At 38.0% G+C, this 21,716-nt stretch overlaps 2 protein-coding genes across 3 annotated transcripts; one reads left to right on the forward strand and one right to left on the reverse strand.

Annotated features, from left to right (window-relative positions):
* Positions 1–2,265: 2,265 nt before the first annotated feature.
* Positions 2,266–10,323, reverse strand: HAUS1 (HAUS augmin like complex subunit 1). Of its 2 annotated transcripts, XM_090285102.1 has the most exons (10): positions 10,108–10,323; positions 9,232–9,384; positions 9,074–9,146; positions 7,720–7,855; positions 6,460–6,594; positions 5,244–5,367; positions 4,768–4,833; positions 3,824–3,895; positions 3,552–3,599; positions 2,266–2,603 (listed from the first exon to the last, which is right to left on the reverse strand). In XM_090285102.1, the coding sequence occupies exons 1-10, from the start codon at positions 10,135–10,137 to the stop codon at positions 2,553–2,555; spliced, it is 888 nt and encodes a 295-aa protein (XP_090141228.1). In that variant the 5' UTR covers positions 10,138–10,323; the 3' UTR covers positions 2,266–2,552. The 2 variants fall into 2 exon arrangements, with proteins under 2 accessions (XP_090141228.1, XP_090141229.1); XM_090285103.1 differs by lacking the exon at positions 9,074–9,146 and having other exon boundaries at positions 9,210–9,384; positions 10,108–10,318.
* A 2,438-nt stretch (positions 10,324–12,761) lies between these two features.
* Positions 12,762–20,804, forward strand: ATP5F1A (ATP synthase F1 subunit alpha). The gene is made up of 12 exons (XM_090285568.1): positions 12,762–12,891; positions 14,445–14,523; positions 15,233–15,402; positions 17,017–17,190; positions 17,278–17,444; positions 17,645–17,793; positions 18,339–18,490; positions 18,599–18,823; positions 19,340–19,447; positions 19,568–19,712; positions 20,290–20,440; positions 20,580–20,804. Exons 1-12 carry the CDS (start codon positions 12,832–12,834, stop codon positions 20,659–20,661), a joined length of 1,662 nt encoding a protein of 553 aa, XP_090141694.1. The 5' UTR covers positions 12,762–12,831; the 3' UTR covers positions 20,662–20,804.
* Positions 20,805–21,716: the final 912 nt, after the last annotated feature.

The raw sequence follows: 21,716 nt of genomic DNA on the forward strand, positions 1-21,716 counted from the left end.
CACACTACGCATGATTTTAGTCCTTATGTAGTAGTTGAGATTTTTTTTCTTTCCTATTTTTTTATTGATTTTCTATTATAGTTGTCCCATCTGTCCCCCATTGCTCTCCCCTACCCCGCCCACCTCCCCCCTTGAGATTTCTTTTACTACCCGCTTTTGGGACAATTTTTGTAAAAGTTCTGAATGTATCTGAAAAGAACTGCATCCTGTGGTTTGGTATAGGATTCTTTTTTTTTTTTTTTAAATCCTCATCTGAGGACATGTTTATTGATTTTGGAGAGAGGGGGTAGGAGAGAGAGAGGGAGAGGGAGAGGGAGAGGGCGAGTAAGTGAGGGAGCCCACTGATGTGAGAGAAAAACATCAGTTGGCTGCCTCCTGTACACTGGAGATCAACCCTTTTTGGTGTATGGGATGATGCTCCAGCAAACAGAGCCACCCGGCCAGGGTGGTATAGGATTTTTTACATGTCCATCAGACCAAGTTTGTTGTGTTGTTTAAATATTCTGTATCCTTGCTGATTTTTTTCCTGCCTGTTCTATCAATTACGGAGAGAAGTATGTATTCTATCCACGACTGTGGGTCCACCTATCCTTACTTTTAAAACATTTCTTCTATGGACAGCATATACTTGGAAGTTTTCTAAAAACTCCAATTGTTGCCTTTTAACTAAAACACCTTCTCACACTTAATATAACTACTGTTGTATGAAATTATGCTGGTCCCAGGTTTATGATTTTTTCATGTTTTTTACTTTTTTTCTTTGCATATTAATTTTAAAAGCTACTTTTATCAATTAGCTACTGCAGATAACAACCAGCCCAAAACTTAAACTAAGCTTCAAAGAAGAATTATTTATTACTTTTCATAATCCTACTGTTGACCCTGTGGGCTTCTAGCCTGAGCTTAATTCTCTTTGAAGTCTGCTTGACGACTCTAAGAAGGCCTCGTTCACATATCTGGCATTAGGCAGCCTGTTTGTTCTTAGGGTGGGGGCAGTACTTGTCTCTGTTCCACTTAGTTTTTCATCCTCCAATAGATCTGCCTAGGGTTCTTCACATGAAAGTCTCAGAATTCCAGAGCAGTAAGACCAGGCAAGTTCTATTGCATAATAAGGTTTTCATTCTCTGCTTTTGTCACATTCACTATTTTATTGACCAAAATAGATCATAGGGCGAAGCCAGATACAAGAGATGGAGACAGAGACTCCACCTCTTGACGGCAGAAGTGGAACAGTCAAGACACAAAGGGTGAGTGCACAGGGGGAGGGGGTGTTGGATTATTATGATTATTACCACAATCAGTCTGAGGCTGCTTGCCAAAAGGCCTGCAATTAAGTCAAGAGACAAGTGACAAACTTGGGAAATATTCATAAGTCAAATCACAAAAAGTCATTTAGCTAATATATAAGGAACTCCTGTAAATTAAGAAAAAGACCAAACTTCAGTACAGAAATGGCTAAAGAATATGAATAGTTTCAAAAAAGGAAGTACAATTTTTTCCTAATTTATTTTTGTATTTTGTATTATATTTAGCTCCACATTTGTGGAAAAGGAGAGGAAGAATAATTTTAAGGTCATTTAAATCTTTAAAAAACTGATTGCTTCCTAATCACATGGTACAAAGTTTTCCAAAGTACAAAAAGGTACACAGTGAAAAAATTTTCTTCTTTCCTGCACCACATTTGTCATATCCATGAAAGATTCTGCCATGTAGAAATTTTTAATATTTCAAAATTTTCAAATATTTCAGTAATGTCATTTACGGTTCCTGGATTTTTGTCATGTATTTCTGACTATGATTATTTAAAAATAGAAACATTAAAACTCCTCTATGCTTTCTTGTACTTTTTAATATTTAAATCTCTGATCTCTTGAAATTATCCTGACATAAGGTCTGAATATGGATTTAGCACCAAGTGTTGAATTATCCATCTCTCTACCACTGATTTTAAAGGCCATCTTTCTCATAAACTAAACTCCTGCATATATTAACATTTGGAGGTAGGCAGGTGAGCTGATCAAAAGCAAACCCCTGGAGAGGAGAGAGTGGGAGAAACACAACTGGAGTTGGAGAACCTTTCCTTTTCACTTACTGACCTAATGAATGACTACATACAACTGTCATAACGTTCACCTACCAACAATATAGAAAACCAACAATTTTAATATGAAAACTATGTATTTGGGCACAAAAATGCAATACATAACAGAAACCACTATCCTATCAATAGCGACATTATCTCATCTAAGAAACACAGAAACTAAGTTATTAAGGAATGCCAAGAGGAAGCAACACTTTTATTTTTTTTGAGAGAGAGAGAAGGGAAGGGAGGGAGGGAGAAAGAGAGAGAAACATCCATCAGTTGCTTTCCATACACACCCTGACTGGGGACTGAACCCGCAACCCAGGCATGTGTCCTGACTGGGTATCGAACAGGAGGCCTTTCAGTTGGTGGGAAAATGCCCAGCCGAGCCACACCAGCCATGGTGAGGAAACAGTTCTTTAAAGTCCTATTTAGTTTACTTTGTAGGAGAAGACATACTTGGCTCTGGTCACAGTTCCATCATTTCTACTTTCTTTGTAAGCTCAGCTTCAATGGTGTCCTAAAGGAAGAAAGAAACACCTGAAATGCTATAAAGGACATAAAACAGGTGCTCTAACTTCTAATGTTATTTAAAATAAGGAAAACAAACAAAAGAAAAATATTAAAACAGAAATATAAAAAAAACATTATAAATATTAAATGTGTTTTTAGACCCTCAAAGATTTTCAGACTCTTGATTCTAACAAACACCTAAAGGGGGGGAAACCCTTTAGGGAGATGAATTAGTTCAATGATACATGAGTAACTTTTTTCTGATCCTTATTCCTTAAACAATGTACTTCCGTAATGCCTCTCAGGTCACCTCTTTTCTATTCTCATTGCCACTGTTCTCATACATGTCATCTGGCCTGAAACAAGCCAACGGGTTCCTGCAATTTTCTTTCTCTCTCCTCCAATCCACCCTATACACCGATTCCAGAATCATTTTTCTGAATTACTGGCCTGATCAAAAAGCATAGCTTTGATCACATTTCTCTTTTGCTTAGAACAAGGAAATACAAAGCCACTTACAGTAGCCCCCTACAGACCTCATCCTCTTGATATTAAAGGCCCTTTACATTATAAAACCAATTGATCTTCAGTCCTGACTATCTTCCACTGAATACTCCTAGGCGGCTGCACCTCATCATTTGCCAAAGTTTGGAAAAATTCTGCATTTTCGGCTCTTGTGCATTGGCCGATTCCTTTTGCCTAGAATATTATGTCTCACACTGCCACCCTTCAATCAAGAAAATGTAAGCAAAAATTTAAAAGACATAAAAGACTGCTATTTATTTTTTTTTATGGAAAAACATGCCAGAAGTATTAAAAGCTGCATGGGAATGATGAGACACAGAGACTTTGGGACGGTGGTTTAGCTTTGAGGAGGAAGAAAGAAGGATGAAGGGAGCTTTAGCTATATCAGCATTCATTTTATTTCTTTTTTAAAGAAAAAAATGGAACTTACTAATTCTCTCTTTGCTTCTTCAATTTTCACCCGAGCAAGAGATGGATTCTTTTAAAGAAAAACAAAACAAGGAAAGGTTATATTGGTTATATTACCTCAATTAGGACTCAAGGGGAAAAAATGTAATGATCCTTTTCAAAAATCAAAAACCTTACAGAGAGGTTGGACTTTAAATCCTTAAGTATGTGCTCACTATATTCATGATCATTTAGTGCCTTTGGGGAAGGCACTAGAAAAGCTATCTTCATTTTTCCATTCATAAAAATAATTACCGGCATTAAATCTAAATAGGACTCCAATTTTTTCTTCAAAGGTATAGTCTGTTGTTTTAGTTCTGCCAGTTTCTGGGGATGAAAAAACACGGAGTCACAGAATAATAGAGATATTCACAATACAACTAAATACTGCCCATTTCTGAAATGAAACACAGGAAAGTAGTAACATTAGAATATTTTAAATAATGTATCAAATAAAGAGCTTCAAAGATAAACAAACTCATTTCTAATATAAATAGTCCTTATAAGATGTTTAAAATAGAAAAGTTATACTCCTATTTATTAAAAATAGGATTTAAGTTTGCTGTCTAAGTACCCTAAATGTGACTAAGAGGAATTGAAATGTAAGGGAAGAATCAGAATCTCAAATACTTATCTATAAATAGTCAACTTTTGATTCTAAAAATCAAAGTACAAAAAAAATAGAGGAAAAAAAAATAAATAAAGCGCCTATTACTCCCTCTTCCCACCAAAACAGATAAAATCCTTTACAACCTAAAAACCCAGAATTGCATTCTACAGGAGTTATGGGGCCTGCATTTTTACTGTACTCTGGAAGAAAAGAAGGAGAAAGATCTAGATGGTTAGCACTTAGTCCCCTCAATAAATTTATTTAATACATAAATCAATAATGTATAACTGACTCCAGCAAAGAGTTTCTAGCATATAGTAATAAAGAAAACCTACTTAAGTCATTCATTAAAGTCATTAATTAAGTTGCTATTTTGCCCCCTCCCCAAAAAAGAAAAACCAAGCAAATGTGAGGATACATACAGCTAAACAAGGAGTAAAGATATAAATACTGGTGAACACAAAGTACAGAGGTAAAGGAACAGAAATCAGGTCAATAGTGACTAAAGCTCTATAAAAAGGAACAAGTGAAAAAGGAGACTGTGCACTAACATTTTAAAGAAAGTTAAATTGGGTTAAAATAAGCTCACCTCGGAAAGTGCTACTAGTGACTGATGAGACAAAGAAGCATCCATGCCTCTGGCTAAAAGTTTCTCCTACAATTACAAAAAGAGGGGGTTTGCAGAAAAAAATTATTTTCAAAGTGATCACCATGAAATATTTTCAACATCTACCCTGTGAAGAGAAGCTACAAATCACAGATAAAAAAACTATACATGCTCTGAAACACTTTTATATTGCATGTCAATCACTTCCAGAGCCACAGCTTGGCCGTAAGATGGGTGCACTGCTTCTTAAGACCCTGAGCTTCGGGCCTAGCTGCCTGAGTTTCAATCTGATCCACTGCTACATACAATAGCTATTTCACACTGGGCAAGTTACCTATCTTCTCTGTAGTTAGTTCCATTGTCTGTAAAAAAGGGAATGGTAATAATGCCTGGTTGTGAAGAGGAAGGTCAAAAAGAAGCATAAAGAGATCTAACTATATTCAATCCTTTATACCTACCTCTGCAGCTCTGATTCCAGATCTGAACTCCTCTGACTTTGCTTTTAGGAAGTCCATGTTCTGAAGACGATGGTCAACTTTGGCCCTTTCTGTAGATAGATGCAATTCTGCCTTCCTGAAATCCCTTCAAATAGTAAAATTGAAAACATTTTCTTCTCCTCAGTGAAATTATTATTAAAAAATTTCTATTACTTTTTGGATTCAACTTTGGATTAGGCAAGAGTAGCTAAAACACTTGCTGGGTTTACTACCAGAAATTTTCTATCCCAGACTAGGTAAAAGGCATTCTTCCAGGTCATCCCCTACTCCACATTGCCATCTGGGATTTTTCTCAAGAAATATGAAATAATTTTAAAATTAATTTATGCCAATTATTCTTGAAGGAAATAAATCTGCTGCTCAAAAAAGTGACTTAATATACCCTAAAGTTAGTCTGAATTATGGAGGTCTCAAAAGGCCTCTCTCCTAAATGTGAGGATATAGTGCCTTCATACAGAGTCAATATTTATTAAATAAATGTACATACTGCTAAATTACTTGTGCATATACATAATTCTGATCCACACCATCTAATTGCAGGAGCAATAGGAACCTAAGAAAGGTCCAGAATATCAAGAGGGATAGCAGAGCACTAGTTAAAAAAAAAAAAAAAAAGGTAACCAAATATAATGTACTTTAAGTTGTATTGTAGTTTATAAGTAAAAAAAAAAGTTGCATACATTTTGAAAATGATAAAACCCAGATTATTTATAAAAAAGACAAAAAAAGTAAGAAATTGTATAAAGTCAAAATTGTATAAAGTCAAAGTTTGTATTCAACCACCGCTTCACCTCCGCCCAAGTCGTGTTCTACTTAAAAAAACATTTTATGGACCGCATTTCTTAGTGTGTTGTTTTAAATCATATCTCTTGATTTAAAAACTAAATATAGCCCTGGCTGGTAAGGCTCAGTGGATTGAGTGCTGGCCTGCGAACCAAAGGGTCGCGGATTTGTATCCCAGTCAGGGCACATGCCTGGGTTGCGGGCCAGGTCCTCAGTTGGAGGTGCACAAGAAGCAACCACACATTGATGTTTCTCTCCGTTTCTTTCTCCTTCCCTTCCCTTCTCTCTAAAATTAAATAAATAAAACCTTTAAAAAATTAATAAAAACTAAATATAATAAAGTCCTATTACTGCCTTTTCATAAAAACTGTCCACTTCCAACTCAATTACTTACTCTTGTAGACGTTTTTCTAATACTAAACTTGCAGTTAAATTTTTTTCAAGTTTTTCCAATTCAAGCTTGATTTCTTCATTTTTGGATTTGGTACGAAAAAGATCAGAGGTCAAATCATTCACTGCAGGGATAAAACTAAAAAAAAGAAAAATCTTGTCACATAAATGGACACCAAGGACAATAATTACAATTATTCCTCATTTCTAACAATGATTTTATCTCTTTATAGATATTTTCATAACCATGCTGTTTCATACCTCTGTGCATTTTGTACATGCTGTTCCCATTGCCTGAAAAGCCCTTCTTCAGCTGACAAATTTCCATTTCTCCTTCAAAATGCAACTGCCCTTTTCTTTGTGCCCTAGCTATAGCTTGCACATTGTTATAGCTGTCACACACTGTGTTTTAGTTTTACATGTCCACCTCCTTATCTGACCATGAGCAGAGACTGTCCTTCATTGCAATTACTATCCTATTCATCTCTGCTTCCTCAGTGCTATGTATATTTGTATACATAGCATATAACCAGTATTTAGTGTTTGCTGAGTTGATTTAAGTCTAGATGTCTGCTGCCATACAACATACATGTTCTTATACCTGAAACACTCCTCTTCAGCATATATGTATAAATTCCAAGCCCTTATATTGGCAATGAAGCAGAAGAGCCATATAGTTCTCTGTAAGTTGTAGCAGTTGTCCTAGCTAAGCTTTGGTCACCAGTGATATACTCATATAGACTTTGGAGTTTTGGTCTGATTCTCAACTCTGTCATTTACAAGCTTGAGGTTGTTTTATGCCCCTCCTGAATTTCAGTTTCCTCTTAAGAGTTGTTGGAAGAATGTCATTGTAAAGGTGAAATGCCTATAACAAAGAATAAAGGTCCTTAACCTACTCTACCCAATAGTGTAGGAATATAACCAAAATTCACTATGCTTGATCAGATGATTTAGCTTACAGCTTTTCTTATTGTATATTTAAGGAAATAATGTAAGTTATACCCAATACTTTTCCAAATATATTTAAGAATCAAGCTTCACAAACCAAATCCTCGAAGAGGAAAACACTAAAATTTAACCAATACCAAGTTTATCTGAATTAATTATACATACTCACTAGCAATAAGGAGTTAAGCATTAAGTTCAGTGTTCTGACAATTATTGTTAACGTCCTAAAAGGAATTACATTGAGAAACAAAAAGTCTTTAGCTCAAGACCTTACAGCATATATGACTATAGAAATTGAAACTGTAAAAAGAATTACCTAGCTAGTGAAGTATTCTTTGTTTCAAGGGCCATTGCACTTTCAACCAAAGCATTCAGATACCTAGACGCAGTGCTAGAGAGATTGGCTGGGGAAATATTCACACTCTCCATGAGAAGGTCTTGAAGATACTTAGCTGAAAAGATATGAGTTCTGTGGTGACTAAGATGTTTGTTTTGTTTCATTTTAATTTTTTAACAACTTAACTGAAATCTTTTACATACCATACAATTCACCCACCTAAAGTGTGTGTGTGTGTATATATATATATATATATATATATATATATATATATGTCCCTGGCTGGTTTGGCTCAGTGGATTGAGCGTCGGCCTGCGAGCTAAGTGTCGCTGGTTCGATCTTCCAGTCAGGGCACATCAGAGAAGGAAAACTCTGACTCCAAAAAACCTCCGCTGCCTTGCGGCATACCTCTTCAGGGGAAAAGCTAAGGGAGTAAACCCCGACAGAAAATCCAGAGCCGGAGTCCCTAAGGCGGTTTGACGTTGTAGTCAACACCGGCAACTCCTGCGGCGCACCTGAAGCCAAGCTGTATTGACTCCGTCTTTCCCTTGGACCCTTCAGCTGCGAAGAGAGGGGGAGTCTGCTGCATGGGCAACAGCAGACCCTCCATATCACCCTGCCCAGGCTCTGTAGCTTCAGCTTCACTGGAGAGGATACTCCAGCGTCATCACAAGATGTCGATTCAACACGGGAGGAGACAGATACCGTGTCACTCCCGAGTCGGACTGCACAGTCATTCTCGGCGGTGCAGATAGACTCTTAAGAAGCTACACCATCGTCTCTCGAGACGGACGGCTGCCTACGACGATATATATAAAACTCAATGGCTTTTAGTATATTCAGAGTGGTACACCCAACAATATAATCAATTTTAGAATATTTTCATCAGCTCAAAAGGAAACCCCACATTCCTCGGTAATCAATAAAATATACTTAAAAAATTATACTGCAGTGAAAAAAAAAAGAATGAAAAGCTTAGAAAAGAGAAGTAATGATTAAATTGCATGACATGGCAATGCAACAAATATCAATGGCAACAGGGCTCTTCTAGATATTTAACTATGAAATTTAATGTATCAAAATTTTGTATGTATTAATAGAAACATTTGCTATTTACAATATCACCTTTAATGTACTAAAGGACAGTCATAAATAACCGTATTTTGAAAAATCCTTAGGTTTTTTTGTTGTTATAGGATAAAAAAGGTCTTAGAAAATAAGATTTTTCTGGACTTAATGCCTCTTTCTGCATACTGTATTTTAGTTAACTATAAAAATAAGTTCATTTTAAAATAAAACGACTTTAAAAGAACTATAAAGAAGCACTCCAAACCGATTGTAGGGGTGGATTCCAGAATCCACACATCGATGTTTTTCTCCCTCTTTCTCTCTCCCTTCCCTGCTCTCTAAAAATAAATAATAAAAATCTTTTTTTTAAAGAAAACCAAAAACTCTGGAATTAATGTCACCTTCTGATTCATATTCACTTGCTTTCTGTTTCAAGTCCTCTGTCACCAGGTGGACATCTCTGTCCCGGATCCTGTTGCGTTCTGAAAGATGATGTAAAATCTCTGTGGTCCGAGGATTCACCTCATATTGTGGAATGGGATGATCTCCAAAAATCTTTTTCAACCACGCAGCAACCTAACGATTAAAAAGCCAAAATTATGTCTTGTTTACTGTAATGGCATAAAGCAAATATTACAAAGATGTGATCAGAAGCAAACGAAATGCTTTCTATGCGTATTCTGACGTCCTACGTCACATTCTAACTTGTCTTAAAGGAGACAGATACCAGATGTCAGGAAATAAGAAATGAGAAAGCACAAGGAACAAAATGACCAGAAAACAACCCATCCTATCCCAAAGCTACAAAAGCAGCATATAAGCTAATAATTTGCAGTACTCGAATAACTTTAAAGATCAATATGCAGGTGCTACAGCATAATTATACGTGCAAACTCTGAAAAGTTGTCCTCAACCCACAAGCCCCAGAGGCTCCTTGAGTTGGGATGTGGAACGTGGAAGCAGGTCAGGTGTGAAAATTCTAGTAGCCAGCAGCAGTGAAACGGCGAGGCTTGGCTGGAAAACAGTTTTGGGTTCAGAAATCTCAGTTCAGTTTCCTGCGAGGGATTTTGTACCACGGGGCTATTCAACTGCTCTTCAAGCCATAGACTCATTAAGGAAGGCCGGGGACCGAAGGGTAAGGCCCTTTACAGGGCAGTCCAAGCATAGGGTGGGTATCGCAGAACATGAACGCGGGACTAAAAGACCAGGGGAGAAGGTAAGTAAACGTGGTACGCGGAGGCGATCCGCCGGCTGCGTGGGTGTCTAGGACACTGCAAATGCCCGCTCGCGTCCCATTACCTGCGCCTCTTTCGCCTCCTGCTCTTCCATAGCGGCGACTCCCGCCACTTTTCCGAGAACCTCCGCGCGGGAGAATTGTCTGGCTTGCTCTGAAGGCCCCGCCCACACGCCGTTGTTCCAGCCCTCCTTGCGTCCCGGGACTTCTGGGAGTTGTAGTTTCTACTAGGACGCCAGGCTTCTGACAGCTCTTAGCCAAGGGCTGCTCCAAGGCTCCAGCATTGCAACCCTCTCCGCGCTCCGTTGTATAATCTACAGGAGAAGAATCGCCTAGAATCAGGCTGTGTTTTCTTTCTTATATTTTTATTTCGCACTTGAATTGCTTGTCTTAAAAAGAAATATCTGAAGCTTGTTTTTTGGATAGCAGATGCTTGTGTTTATTCCACACTGAGTGCATTAGATTAAATTTTTTATTTTACCCTGGCAACGTAAATTGCAGCAACCTTAATCTTATCCATTAGTTTCCACTACCAAAGAGCTAAATGTGTTGGGGACTGTTATAAAATGGTTGACAGCATCCAACTGTTGACACTTGTCACTGTCACTCAGCCATTTTTCCATTATTCCTTGTCTTCCCTAAAATTCTCTCCTTCCTCCATCAGTGTACTTAACACTGTGAGTGGTTCTTTATATTGCTACGGCAGTACAGCATAGTTTTCTGTGTGTTTTCCTATTTTTGTTCATTGTTACAGGAGCCCTGTAAAATAGATGGACATATATTTTACATATTTTCACATGAAAACCACACACACAGATTAAATGACTCGACCCTGTTTAGGTGGTAGAGCTGGACTCTGATGACAGTGTTTTGGGTCCAATTTTGTGTTTCAGTTTTTTCAGGTTATACATTACACACTGCTGTTGCAACCTCCTGTAATGTACTGTCACATTAGGAAAGGTAGACCATGAATTCAACTTTCTGTGATATGTGATTTAATATCAAATTGTGGATCATACTTAGCACCAAATATCTTTCTCTTAAGTCACATGTATTTTTTTTCCATCATAAGGAATCTTTTTATTTAAAAGTGTTGAAGTATTCAAAAAGGTTGCAATTCAGCATCTAGGAAATAAAGGTAATAAATTTGCATCTTGATTTTACAACTGCTCTTAAGGTCGCCTAAATGTATTCTGAAAATCAGACACATTTCTATTGTGTTTACATATTCTGGTTTCTAAATTGACACAGTTGAAGGCCATACTGTGGACTGTGGTACTTTGATTGGGACAATGGTATTCTGTACAGACCCGTCTTGCTGGCCAGCCCATCTTGAGTGCATGATATGTGTGTCTGGTCTTTTGTCCACATCATCTGGTCAGTCAAATGCATACTTAAAATGATTAAACCTTGCCTTTCAAAGGAATTTTATTAACTAGCCAATACCATATTGTATAGCTTTCTGATTATTTTTGTTTAAATTAAGTGTATCTCTGCTTATTAACCAAATTTCAGATAAGTTTGTACAGCTCGTGAGTATGGGGGAGAGGACTTTCTTTTATGCGTTTGTCCACTTTCATTACTACATATTTGACAAAATACCCCTGCACATTTATTTGTACAACCACATTTTTTCTTATCCTATCTACCTATTCCTACCAGATTCCCAGGAAAAGGACTGTCATATTTACTCACTCATGGTTTGCCTTGTACAGGAAGTAGAATATAGAGAAAGGGATTGCTGACCATGCATTTGCAAGCTGTTTTAGCAGATGACCTTTATAAGCTCATATCCTTGCCCCATTAAGATTATGATGTACTGTAAACTAGGATTTGTTGTGAAGCTGAGACACACCTCAGAAACAAGTGAAGTCAACGTTGATAATCTCCACTCTCACAAAATACCAAACATTCCCTCTAAATTCTCTACATATCACAAAAATCTTAGTATCACAAAAATTCTGTGTGTGTGGGAGGGCGTCCCATTGCAATCTTACAATCATCATTTCCGTTTTATGCCAAATGAAAAGCCAAGTTCTTACTGTCATGAAACTAGTTAACTGGTAGAGGAAAACTTGAGCCCTAGTCCAGTCTGGAGTGAGACTACTGACCCTGTATCATTCTTTTCAGTAGGATTGGCATCCACTCTACTCGAACTCCTTGTGCATGTTACAATGTTAAAACAACTTCCTCTAATTCGCAGACAGGATTTTTTTAAAAAGCGATTCTCCAACTTCAGTGCATATTGGTGTGGCTGCTTGTCAAATTCAGATAGACTTAAGAGGGTCTAGCGTGGGGCTGCGACACTTTAACAGCGGTAGCCTCGGACCACACACGACCAGCCCGCCTCACCGCCAAGCCTGCTGTTTGCCCTCAACCGGGGTGTCAACATCACCTGGCACTAGAACAGGGTAACGCCGGCATCACCTCGCATCCGGAATACCGCCAGGAAACTGCTTCATAGCTGGTTCCGCTATCTACTTGGTCGCCCCGGGCGGACACAAGGTCGATTCGAAAGACCAACGTAAATGTGTAACCAATGCCTGGGCGGAAGCTGGCAAGGGTTTAATCACTCATTTTTAAGATTAATTCTAAAAATAAGACTTTAAAAAAAAACAGTAACGACCCCCACCTCCCGCAGAAAACAATTTGCGTCCGGAGGTGAAAGCGGGGGGCGGTACTTCCGGGTCAAATGGGCTGGCTCCCTTGACCTTCCTCGTCGCTCAGCCATTTTGTCCCAGTCAGTCCGGAGGCTGCGGCTGCAGAGGAATCACTAAGGAGCTGCGAAAATGCTGTCTGTGCGCGTCGCCGCGGCCGTGGCCCGGGCCCTCCCTCGGCGAGCCGGGCTGGTGAGCGCGGGGCATCAGCGGGAGGAAGGTGGCCCGGTGGGGACGGCAGTGAGTGAGCATTGCTGCGGCAGCTCGGGAGCTTTTTCTGCAAGGAGGGTGAGGGGCTATGGCGGGTGCCGCCATCTTGCTCTGCTGGCTGCTCCGGCCTGGCCGCACAGGGCAGGCCAGGGCAGGCGGCGGAAGGGCCCGTGTGTTCGCCATCCGTGCGGGATGGTATAGAGTGGTGCAGGAGAGACGGTGACCTTGATGCTGTCCAGAAATGGGGCTTCAAGAGGATTTTCGTCTTCAGTTGAGAGCGGCCCTCGAGGGGCCTTGGGAGAAGGTCAGGGCTTGGGGCGCTGTCCGAAGCCTGTTCCGAAACGGCGAGACCCGGCCCGGCTGATTGTTCGGGACTCCCTCGCTGAAGGTCAGAGCGAGCTGGGGAAGCCTGACATTGTATGAAGGTCAGCGGGTCCCGGCATTCCATCTCTGCCTGGAGGTCGGTTCCGAGGAGAGCAATAAAGGATATTTTCTTAATACTTATGTAGGTAATCTCTTAGTGCTGAATACCGAAACGATTTTGAAAACACCGCACAGGCACAAGTATGCATTTCATGTAGCTGCTACCGTGACAACTGAAGTTGGCTTCTGAGTTGTCTCAGTCTAGCAGAAGACTTTGCTCTGTGGTACTTTGACATATTTTAAGATTTCGTTCTTGAGGAATTGTTAGTGAATTAGAACTCAAGGAGAAGAGATTTGAACGATTTTCATCCAGGTCCGATAGAAGCTTCGAATGGACCACGAACAATCACAGTATTAAAATCTGGAGGAGAAGGAGGAGTCCAGATTGATGCAGGTTTTGTTGAAGGCAGTTAAAAAGAAAGGTTGCACATGCCATGCCTCAGATTCCAGCACTTAACCGTTTTTTGTTTGCTTGATTTTTTAATTCGTCTTTTTACTAGGTAATCTATTGAGATTTGCCTCTTTTAGAAAGCAGTTTCTCTTATTGACAATTTTCACAAACCAAATGAACTATATCTTTAAAGTCGAAATAATAGTACCCGATGCCTGTAAAGGGAAAGAGACTGTTAACCGAAATCGAAATAGTAGTACCTGATGTCTATTAAAGGGAAAGAGACTTTGTTAATTGTTGCATATACTTACAGTGTACCAGAACTTGCATAATAGATTTTCACATATCGAAAGGTGTTTTCTTATCTGCTTAATTGTCTTCCAATTTTAAGCATATTTTGAGTGTAATTAATACTTTAACTGATAACTTGATCAAACTTAAGTGTTCATTCAAGCTTGCCAGTTTTATGAAGGCCTTTTTAAAATTCATATTTAGCCCTGACTGGTGTGGCTCATTGGGTTGGCGTTGTCCCGCAAACTGAGAGAGGTCACCCGTTTGATTCTGGTCAGGGCACATGTCTGGGTTGCAGGCCAGGTCCCCGGTTGGGGGCATGCAAGAGACAACTGATTGATGTTTCTCTCCGTCTTTCTCCCTCCCTTCCCCTCTAAAAATAAAGTAAAAATTTTTTTAAAAAAATCACACAAAAAAATTCTTGCCCTAGGTCTCCAAGAATGCTTTGGGATCATCTTTTGTTGCTGCAAGGAATCTCCATGCCTCTAACACTCATCTTCAGAAGACTGGTAAGTCATTTCTAAGTCTGCGGCACTCTAGCTACCTTATTAAGTGAAAAATAAGTTAAATAGTTGTTAGAAATTTTCCCATTTGTTAATTTTTTTATCACTTTTAGTTACTACAGAATCTCAGATTCTTAAATCATAATGTGCTATTTAGTTCTGTCTTGGTAGGTTTGCTTGTTCTAGTGAAATTAATTAGTTACGTACTTTTCTTTTGATGTTAGTACAGCTTTGTTCTGATCATGTCCCCTTGTGTGGAAACAGAATGTACATGTATAAAGTGGTGGGCACATTTTCTGATCTATGAAAGTTTTCCTCTCCTAAAAATCATTACACAAAGTATGCAGTTTTTACCTTTATGTTCTTCAAAGGCAATAGCTGCTAATCTATGGATTTGCACATTGCGAATTTTATAGGGAAATAGGGAAGTAATCATAGGAACAAAAAGAGTACAAGATAAAATATTTATTTTAAGGATATTGCTTAATTTTACTAGCTGCTTATCTGTTTTACATTTGTAAAGTTTTCTCTTAAATCACTTGGGTTCATTTTCATAGTAATAGGTGTTAAGCTCTTTTGAATAGAACTGTATCGCGTTTTTAAATATTTTTTGATTATTGTGATCACAAAACTATAGTATTTATATTACTGGGGAAATAGGTTTTGAAAACATACTGAGACTAGATTATTTTTGTAATGAAACTGTTCTCAATAGGCACTGCTGAGATGTCCTCTATCCTTGAAGAGCGTATTCTTGGAGCTGATACCTCTGTTGACCTTGAAGAGACTGGGCGTGTTTTAAGTATTGGCGATGGTATTGCCCGTGTACATGGGCTAAGGAATGTTCAAGCAGAAGAAATGGTAGAGTTTTCTTCAGGCTTAAAGGTAAATTATAAAATGGGGTTTGGATGTTTTAGGATTAGTGTCATCATTTATTTAGTAAATCAGAGATTATGTCAGATTTTTTTAAACTTTAAATCTCAATCTGCTTCAGGGTTTTTGTGGTCATTGTCATAGATTGTGAAAATAAATTTAAGTGCTTTTACTCTAGGCACTGCTTTACACATAAATTGTAGTCATTAATTCCTAAATATATAGTTTAGTAAATCTTCACCCAAATTTTAAGTTCAGGTCTGTCCTTTGTAGCTGTTAAGATCATTTTATACAAAAGCATTTGGTAACTTCAACTAAATTCATCTCTGGTGGAAAGTTCAAAGTCATTGACTTTGTATTTCTAGCAAGAGTACACCTATTGATGAGAGGTGAGTTAGGGATGTAGCTATCAGAAGCTCTCTGATGATCCAAGTCCACTTGGCCAGCGGAATGAGAAATACAAGTTGTGGGAGTCACAGGTTCTCTGAGGAAAGCAGAGCCTGATATGTAGATGGACCAACGGCAATAGGATTATTTGCTAAAAGTACACTGGAGAAAAGATGGTCTTGGTCTTCTTGCTAGTATATGGTTATGGAAAAAGCCACTTAATATGAAGACTAATTATAAAGCCAAAAGTTTTATCAATGTTTGTAAAACCTTGGCTAAAAATTTAACTTCAGTGTATGTATCTTATGTGTTTCTGGAAGGTTAGGCTAAAATTGATGAACTTTTGAGCTGCTTTTTTAGCTTTTAAGAATCTTGACCTATATACTGTCCAATAGAACTTTTCTGCGTGCTGTTTAATACAGTAACTGGTATATGTATGAGACTGTTGAGCATGTAAAACATGGCTGGTGGGACTGAGTTTTTAAAATTTTAATTAGTTTAAATTAAAGAAACCACCTGTGGTTAGTGACTATTACATTGAAATCAGATTTAGAATAAAAGATTCGATATCTCCAATGATTCTCTATGATATTCCTCTGTATTTATTCTAAGTACTTCTTCAGATCTTTGATTACTGAACAGACTCAGTTCCTGGAATAGCCCTTTTGTTTTAGTCATGATTTACGGACCTTAAATCTTACCATTTTGAAATACAGTTGTAATGACAACAGGTGACCCAGTACTATTATATCATGAAAGTTTGGTTTTGATTGGGTGGCTTTTAATTTCACTTTCTATTAACAAGTGGAGGTTTTCATTTGATAATTAAACTGTTTATGGAGCTTCTTACAGATGAAAAGATATAAATCAAATATGTCTTAAAATTTCCAGTTGACCTTGATCACTTTATTTCATACTAATCACCTAGCCCAAAAGCCATAGTTAGAGGAAATGCAGTGGCAAAAGCTTAATGTGTTCAGTTTCTTTGCTTCTCTGTTTTTTGAGGATGTGATAAAGAACTTGTTAGGTTTATAATGTTATTCTAAGATTACTTAAGGGATCATATTGCTATTTTAAAAGTCTTAAAGAAGATTGTTTATTGGAAAAATACTTGAGTAAATTAGATGTAAAGGACAATGCTACCTTTTACCCCCTTGCTGTTTCCATATCATGTAGTGTTGGTCTGTGGGGAGAAGAGCCGCTCAAGCTTCCTGGTGTTCAATTGTGTCTTCTGTGTAGGGTATGTCTCTGAACTTGGAACCCGACAATGTTGGTGTTGTCGTGTTTGGAAATGATAAGCTAATTAAAGAAGGAGATATTGTGAAACGAACAGGAGCCATTGTGGATGTCCCTGTTGGCGAGGAGCTGCTGGGTCGTGTAGTAGATGCCCTTGGTAATGCCATTGATGGAAAGGTAGGTTTATTGTTAATTAGACATAGTTGTACTTTCTAACAAGTATCAAAACTGATTGTTCTGAGGTTCCTTTTTATTGTTTAACAGGGTCCAATTGGTTCCAAGACCCGTAGGCGAGTTGGCCTGAAAGCCCCTGGGATCATTCCTCGAATCTCTGTGCGGGAACCAATGCAGACTGGCATTAAGGCTGTGGATAGCTTGGTGCCCATTGGTCGTGGTCAGCGTGAGCTGATCATTGGTGACCGACAGACTGGGTAAAGATCAGTAGTTTGTTAAAAGTTCAAACTAGAATTGGCTGTCAGAAGATTACTTTTTAATGTTGAGATGGTAAATGCTTTGGATACAATGGGGAGAGAAGAATGTGATGTGTGGATTAGTTGTGGTAGTGACATTTTATTGGGAAATTCTTTGAAATATTTATTTAGTAAGATTTATATTTACTCTTTTTTTAAAGTAAAACATCAATTGCTATTGACACAATCATTAACCAGAAGCGTTTCAATGATGGAACTGATGAAAAGAAGAAGCTGTACTGTATCTATGTTGCTATTGGTCAGAAGAGATCCACTGTTGCCCAGTTGGTGAAGAGACTTACAGATGCAGGTATTAAAGAACTTTAGTCCCATTGCTGTTAACCTGCGAGTCCTGTAGCTGCCAGTCTTAGGATGGTGTCTACTTAATGGAGTCTGATTTTAATTATTCCCTAGTTAACTTTCTAAAATAATTGATAAATAAAAGCAATAGGTAAAAATAGCATAAAACAACCATAAATTTTAAGGTTTTATCAATTTCTTAAAATACAAGCAGTTTGATTACTTTTTTTATAATATGCTTACTGATTTTAGGGAGGAAAGAAGGGAGAGAGGGAAAGAAACATTGATGTGAGAGAGAAACATTGATCAATTCCCTCTTAGGTGCCCTGACCAGGGACCAAACCCACAACTCAGGCATGTGCCCTGACTGGGAATAGAACCCGTGATCTTGAGGTTTATGGGATGATGCTCCAGCCAACTGAGCCACGTGGGCCAGGGCTGATTAATCTTAATAGTAAATCACTTAGTAAAAGCATTTAGATCATTTTTATTACAGCAACTTCTAATTTTAAAATCACAGTATTGACAACCTTATAAAATTTATTTTCTTTTCAGATGCCATGAAGTACACTATTGTGGTTTCAGCTACTGCTTCTGACGCTGCCCCACTGCAGTACCTGGCTCCTTATTCTGGCTGTTCTATGGGAGAATATTTTAGGGATAATGGCAAACATGCTTTGATCATCTATGACGACTTATCCAAACAGGTCAAAAGAAATATATTTTTAGTCTCTGTTTGTATGTTTGCACCACAGTGAAAGTTAACAAATATAGATTCTAACAGGTGAATTTCACAACCCTTTTCTGTACTGTAGGCTGTTGCTTATCGTCAGATGTCTTTGCTGCTGCGCCGACCTCCTGGTCGCGAGGCCTATCCTGGTGATGTGTTCTACCTACACTCCCGTCTGCTAGAAAGAGCAGCTAAAATGAATGATTCTTTTGGCGGTGGCTCCTTGACTGCTTTACCAGTCATAGAAACACAAGCTGGTGATGTGTCTGCTTACATTCCAACGAATGTCATTTCCATCACTGATGGACAGGTATTATTTTTATGCTTAATATAAATGGAAAAGCTTAGGATGATTTCAAGGCATTGGTTGAAACTAATGGTTACGAACTGATTTGTTAAAAGCCTTTTATTTTATTATGGAAAATTTCAAATGTACGCAAAAGTAAGGATATTTTAGCAAAATCCCATTTATCTCTCACCCATTTATCAATTCATGGGATAGAGTACTTCATTCATGCTTCATTTATACCCACTATTCTTCTTCCCCTTAGATAATTTGGAACAAATCCCAGAGGTTGTATCACTTCACCTATATATATTTTAATAAGATAGGTTACTTTTTTCCTTGTCATGCACATCTAGTCTTAGCAATGAAATAATGTAGGTTGATTTGGGTTGTGAAAGAGTTGAGGGGCTCTTACATAAGAAATCATTTAGCATTCCTCAGTGTTTTTGGGCTTTAGTTTTTTGGCACAGCGTCTTAATTTTGAAATGTTGATTTGTTTTTTTAAAGTTTGCTAGCCTGTGTATTTTCCTTAAATTATAGATCTTCTTGGAAACAGAATTGTTCTACAAAGGTATTCGCCCTGCCATTAATGTTGGTTTGTCTGTGTCCCGTGTTGGATCTGCTGCCCAAACCAGGGCCATGAAGCAGGTAATTTGCATCACTTTGTTGGGGATGAATATCATTAGGTTAAAATCAAAGTGTATAGTGCTCTGTGTCATTGAATTACGCATTTTTGTATCGTATGAGTTAACCAATTCTGTATTTCAGGTGGCAGGTACCATGAAGCTGGAATTGGCTCAGTATCGTGAGGTTGCTGCTTTTGCTCAGTTTGGTTCTGATCTTGATGCTGCCACTCAGCAACTGTTGAGTCGTGGTGTGCGTCTGACTGAGTTGCTGAAGCAAGGACAGTATTGTGAGTTCTTTTTATTTGGTCAAGTTCCTACTGTGGAAATATCACATAGCTTCCTATACGCTGTAATCTTTCATCAGTGGTACTCCCTTTTGAATGTAAATGATGCCTATTTTATTTAATTAAAGTACAGATCTTATTTAAATGTAAATGCTACAGGCAGTAATGAGCAAAACTTACTAAATATATTCAATACTTTTCTTTGGGGAATTAGGACTTAATAGGTGTTCTTATCCCCCTCCCTCAGCCCGCTATGTGAATGTAGAGTTCGGCAGATTTAAAGGAATGTTAATATGCATTTATGTTACAAGATTTCAGCAATTATACCCAAAACAATGTAAACATTGTTAGATAGTAAACAGTCTTATGGACTACGCCCATGTATCACATTTTGGGGCTTGCAAATATAAGAAAAATACTGTTTCTTAGGGAGGGAAGTGGAATAGAGTTTCTCACTGAGAACATGAGGATAGGTGATATGTAGAGATACGTTAATGGAAGAAAAAGTAAGTTTCTCTGACTTGGGTAACATGGCATTTATTTCAACAACTAATTGGCATTCTTTTGGGTATTTTTTCAGCTCCCATGGCTATTGAAGAACAAGTGGCTGTTATTTATGCTGGTGTACGCGGTTATCTTGATAAACTGGAGCCCAGTAAGATCACAAAGTTTGAGAATGCTTTCTTGTCTCATGTTATCAGCCAACACCAAGCCCTGTTGGGCAATATCAGGTATGAACACAATTGATGGCCTCTTTTTTGTGAGTTTTAAGCTGTAGTCTTGCTAAAATTTTTTTGAATTTTGTAGTTAGCCACATCATTGAATTTTTGTCCATGTCAGAACTGATGATCTGCTTTTATTTCCAAATAGGGCTGATGGAAAGATTTCAGAACAGTCAGATGCAAAGCTGAAAGAGATTGTAACAAACTTCTTGGCTGGATTTGAAGCCTAAACTCCTGTGGATTCACGTGAAGTCCAGTTTGGCTTTGTCATTGTTCCTTCTAGTAATCAGTTCCATTTGTAAAAGGATTCCTCTCATGCTCCAGATGTACAGAATTCACCTTAAAAATAAAGGTTCCATATTGCTTGGTGGTTTTCTGTAGTTTTGAGTGATTATTTAAAAAGAATTGAAGTTACTTGGAGGAACTGGTAAACATGCTTTGCAGTTTATCTTACTTGATTTACAATCTAAGTGGGCTTACTTAGGTAAATCACAGGTAAGTTCTTCGCAAGATTTTAGAGTGCTTTACAATTTATTAAAGAGAAATTCACTAACTGGATAAATATGGTAAAGTCACATTTAATGTTGAAGAGCCTCACCGGTTTCTCTGCATAAAAAAGGATACTGTAAAGAGGAAAAAAATAAGACATTGAAAATTCTCAAGGAAATTTTAAAAATGCTTAAGTGAAGTATGAAAGATTAGGACTAAAACTGAGAAAGCGGATATCAGAATGAGTAGAATTATGAATGCTTGTCACTGTTAACTGTGTCACTTGTTAATGTACTTTTTATAAGCAGCTCTTAATTATGTAATCAGGTTAGTTTTTATGGTTAGTATTTTTGGTCTGTCTTACTGTATTTTCTACTAAGAGTTTTAAAGGTTTGCTTTTGTAATTAAAGAGATTGATCCACGTCATAATTCCAGAGAAATACAACAAAGAAGATGTATGTAGAGGAATTGTGGAGGCTGGCAAGTCCGAATGGACAGGTTGGTAGGTTGGAGACCCAGGGAACAGTTGTGGCTGGAGGCAGAATTCCTTTCTCTTTGGACCTCAGGTTTTTCTATTTAAGATTTCGAGACCCACCCATATTATGGAAAGTAATGTTATACTAAAAGTTTACTGATAATTTTAAGTGTTACCCATGTCTTCAAAATCTGCAGAGCAATATCTAGACTGGTATTTGACAAAAAACCGGGCATCATAGCCTAGCTAAGTTGACGTACAAGATTGACCATCACAATCCAACTGGACTTAGATTTTTGGGTAGAGGTCAGGAATCCTTTT

This window comes from Furipterus horrens, unplaced genomic scaffold, assembly GCF_987537825.1.
Source record: "Furipterus horrens unplaced genomic scaffold, mFurHor1.1.pri manual_scaffold_8, whole genome shotgun sequence".
Lineage (NCBI taxonomy): Eukaryota > Metazoa > Chordata > Mammalia > Chiroptera > Furipteridae > Furipterus > Furipterus horrens.